Source organism: Perkinsus marinus (assembly GCF_000006405.1).
Source record: "Perkinsus marinus ATCC 50983 genomic scaffold scf_1104296944144, whole genome shotgun sequence".
Classification (NCBI taxonomy): Eukaryota; Perkinsozoa; order Perkinsida; family Perkinsidae; genus Perkinsus; species Perkinsus marinus.
Genome location: NW_003211539.1, coordinates 28,523 through 32,813, shown reverse-complemented (window position 1 = coordinate 32,813; position 4,291 = coordinate 28,523). Strand labels below are relative to the sequence as shown.

At 44.7% G+C, this 4,291-nt stretch overlaps 1 protein-coding gene across 1 annotated transcript in view; it reads right to left on the bottom strand.

The window, feature by feature from the left end:
- The window catches only part of Pmar_PMAR027383 (hypothetical protein), a gene marked incomplete at both ends in the record, with an annotated part of 1,197 nt that extends 444 nt beyond the window's left edge, over positions 1–753 (bottom strand). Inside the window, 3 exons of the mRNA XM_002780724.1 lie at positions 235–349; positions 539–621; positions 662–753. Coding sequence (XP_002780770.1) covers positions 235–349; positions 539–621; positions 662–753 — 290 coding nt within the window. The remainder of the gene's footprint in view (positions 1–234; positions 350–538; positions 622–661) is intronic.
- Between the last annotated feature and the right edge of the window lie 3,538 nt (positions 754–4,291).

Sequence of the window (4,291 nt, the reverse complement as noted above, 5' to 3'; positions counted from 1 at the left end):
CACAATGGGGTTAGTTCCTCCTCCTCACTTTTAATGCTCGAGCCACTGCTAGTTGTACTTCTCTATCGATTCGACTTTGAATATACTCACTCATAACCTCGGGGTACACCTGACCATACAACTATCAACTACCGTGAGAACCGAACTACACCAAAACTGTTCATGAAGTACCCACATGGTGATACATTGACAAAGGTTTATGAATGGTATAGTCCTCTAGCATAGCGGCCCCACTCGGTAAATAGATTTCTGAATGGTATGGTCCTCTGGCATATCGGCCCCATTCGGAAAATAGATTTCTGAATGGTATAGTCCTCTGGCATATCGGCCCCATTCGGGAAGTAGATCTCTGAACGGTGTGGGGAATCCCGAAACCTCGTTAGAAGTTCGAAGAACACTCTCTCGTTAATGAGTATTTCTTCCAAGAATGTCATGGAAGGGCTTCTTGTCTGCTCACTTCTCACAAAAGCACTACTCGTTTCTTCCACTTGAAAAATCCCGCTACTAGGGATCGAACCCGGGACCTCCCTCTCCTCACCCGAGATGCAAGTTTGGACCCCTCTACCACTGCCATCATCAGCCTCCTCGTCATCTTCAATTTCAAATCTTCCCTTTATATCCCTACCACTTCATTTCCAAATCCATCCCATCTCCAACCTACCCCATCTCCTTCCTCCTAGCCTCAGCAAGAGCATCTTCAAGCACAGCAATTTGACTTCGCAACGACGCCACGACTGCTCTCAAAAACTCCATCTAAATCAACAACAAATACTCAACAGCAATGACGCATAACAGCGCACATCATATAGTCTCTTCCCGTAACGGTTGCGACTAAGATTAAGCCGTGTAAAGGATGAGACTCGAGTAAAATCAGTATTGGAGGGATATATATTCGCATTCCTCAGCTCACCTCAGCAGTTTCTCGCTTTTTAAAGAGGTTTCCATACGAATTCGGGTACACGTGTACAAGAACTAATGGAAAATTCCCAAGAAATTTCCTCCCAGAATTTTCATATCATCAACCTGTGGTCGACCATGTGCATATTTTCCTGCGTAGAGCCGAATCAGATAACATCCATGTTAACACATAACCCTTATTAACCCTTCAGAATCAGCCGACCATGACAGAAATCACCAACATCATATATGGGCGGCCGCGGGTTTTCACAGTATGTTTTTTTTTCTGGAATGTTGCCCTTTTCCAAGGTTAGGGCTGCGTTAAAGCTCACACGTACGAGGTACCACTACGACGATCTGGGCAGTCGCCTCCAACGGTGATCTTATCTGTCTTAACTTCTTTTCACCCTATAGTTGATCTACTCGTGAACGGCGCGTGGGAAGTCTAGGCCGCACAAGCTTGTGCGGAATCCTGTTCATTCGTAGCGTTTCACGTGAAGTACGTGAGTTGATCGATGTTGGTAGAGCAGAAGGACCTCGTAGTGAGGGGGACTTTTGGGACCTCTTCTTATGGTACCATTAGGATGTGATTGGACTTCGAGTTGTAAACATCTACTGGGGACTAACTCATCATCTAATGCCAATGGCAGTGTTGGTTGTTCACCAATGGCGATTGGCTTGGTCACCCTGCGAATCACATGTACACAGACTCCGCTCGGATTTCAGACAGCGCCCCTAGACCTTGACTCTGGTAACAATGAATATAACATATCCAGTATGGCGCTCTACTATGCATTCTTAACAGTAGCAGCAAGGAAGTATCCGGGATTGCTGTTTGATCTTGACCTCGAGCGCTTTTTCTACAATGGTAAAGAGGATACGGTTGAAACAAAAGTGAAGGGCATATTTGTGACTTTGGCGAAGTCTCCAGCGTGAAGGTATGAGATCCCTTTCGAATGGACATCACTCATTGAAAATATGTCATTTTTCTACCATCAGCGGTCGGTGTGTAATCCGATTCTTAATAATTGTCTACTGTATTATTTGTGGAGTATGATGAGGTGGATGAGACTCTCTTACCCATTATTCCACAAACCGTTTAATAGTTGCCCCTCGTGTACCTCACCTTCAACGCAGCTTCCTATCATACCGTTTAGTGAACGTCACAATAGTACTGTGACCAGTACTATGCAAACAAACTGGACGAATGATGTGCGGAAGATTTGAAACATAGTGTTATCAAAGTAATAGCTGACGAGAAAAGATTTCAGAAGAGGCTTTGCTACTACAACAACAACAACTGCAGTGAGTTATACAATACTGCAGTATTAGTCTGTCATCATGATCATTATTCTGTTAACATCCCATACATTGGGAGAAATAATTCATGACTCAGAAGTCCATGTTTCTCTTGCGAGGGTGTATTTCACTATGGATGCTCACTTGCAGTAACACTGGTTTTGAATATGTGACAACTAATGGGAAATATCATCAGATGATCCCATCCACTTCAAATTGACGAACCAAATTCTACTAAGCTCGCACAGTTAAGCATGTGAACATCATAACAAAATGGTCAAACCGGACAACGAATAGCAATCATGAATTACTTGGCAACGACCATATCGTCCAAAAGGACCCATCGTGCTCTCATCAAATCCCCGTCGCGGAGAGGTTCATGCCCAAGTTCGACATCTGTCTCGTTATAATGCGACGCCAAACCATCGGACGTGCCATCTGAGCTGCGAGTGGAATCGCATTCAGTTCATAGCTCCTCAGTAAGCCTTGACCTGAGAAAACTTCAAACTGCGAGACACATAGCTCGAATAATTCTCACCGGGGCAGCTACTTCCAGGTCGGCTTCTTCCCATCGTTCGCGGCCTTTCTAGTCGCCTCCTGGGAAAATTATCGTTTTATGAAGAGTCAGAATCACAAGAAAGTCTCAAAACTCTGTAAACACCCGAAGCGACCGGAATTTCTCAGGAGTTTCCTCATCAATCATAAAATTCAACATACGAATTCGGGCCGAAGTGTACGAAAACCAACAATAATTTCCCAGAATTCCCTCAGAATTTCCATATCGTTACCAACACACGTAGTCGGCCATGTGCATATTCTCCTACCCCGATTTCAACCTGGATGCCCCCCATAATAGCAAATCATCAAATGGCGTCTCTTATCTACTGCTGAGCTACAACTTTCATATTGATTACAGTACGTGTGGTCATAGAGTTACAGTTCATTCCGGTTTGAATGAAATTACTATGGTCGGCCAATATCCACCTAGATGCAGCAGTAGCCAATCGACTGCTCCCCGCAGTCGATCTTCCATTTCTCACATCATCGCACTGCAAAGAGTTCCTCCATAAAATACAAACTGGCTTATACCCACTTTCCTCCCTGCATAGGGCGTCTTCAACACGCCTGGTCCCGTCGTTCGACACCACGAAGAATGTATTTCTAAAAGTTCCCAAATGACCATATCTTCCAAACAACTTAGTTCACCCGCGGGTAAATGCACAGATGAGCACGTATCTCTATTCTGCAATCCGGTACTCGCAGGAGTCATCTTCGGGATCTCTCTGTTTTCACCTTTTTCTCTCCGACTTGCTTTTTCTGGGCTCGTAACTAATCCCAAAATACCATCATTATCGTCGTCATCATCATCGAGTGGAATTACTTCTTCTCATGACAGTAGCGCTAGTCTGCGGTCGTACGCCCTCACGTAGCGCCCCTGTACTCCTTTGATTGGTTCTTCTTTCTCTACTATCAATTCTTCTTCTCGATCCACTTTGCGCCGTGCCTAAGACCGGCTCTCACCACATGTTGGTGATAGTCAATTATCTCACTTGATAGTAATGTTCGATCTGATACAGTCGGATATGGAATGTCTTGTTTCGCGGTAGATTGTACAGGAGGGAACCGCAATGTAGACTGAGATCAAAATCGATCACGTGATCGATTTGGCTATCACCACTCACATCAGCAGGTGGTGTGTACTCTTCTGGGAGGAACCCCACTGACTGAGCTTTGTTGTAGAATCGACGAGCTGAAGTTCGTTTGAATTTCCCAATCCTTACGCTCCACCGACGATTCTTACGTGAATACTTAGGCGAAGAGGGATACGCATAATCCTGGGAGTTGTTCCCATGTTGTGTGAATGTTATTGCCGATCGAATTGGAATATAAAGTCTTCGACCAGGTCGGAAATCAAGTTCGACTAGAGGACATACAGATCCTAAGATATCCCGAGGTTATCATGGTAAGATACAAAACATGTCCACACCAGCTTTCATCAGATCAGCATGAAGACTCTTCAAGTTGTTCCTCATACTGGCCTCGACACGCAGCAGTGCCACAAGGGACGTCGCCTAATAATCATTAGTGTTGTTAG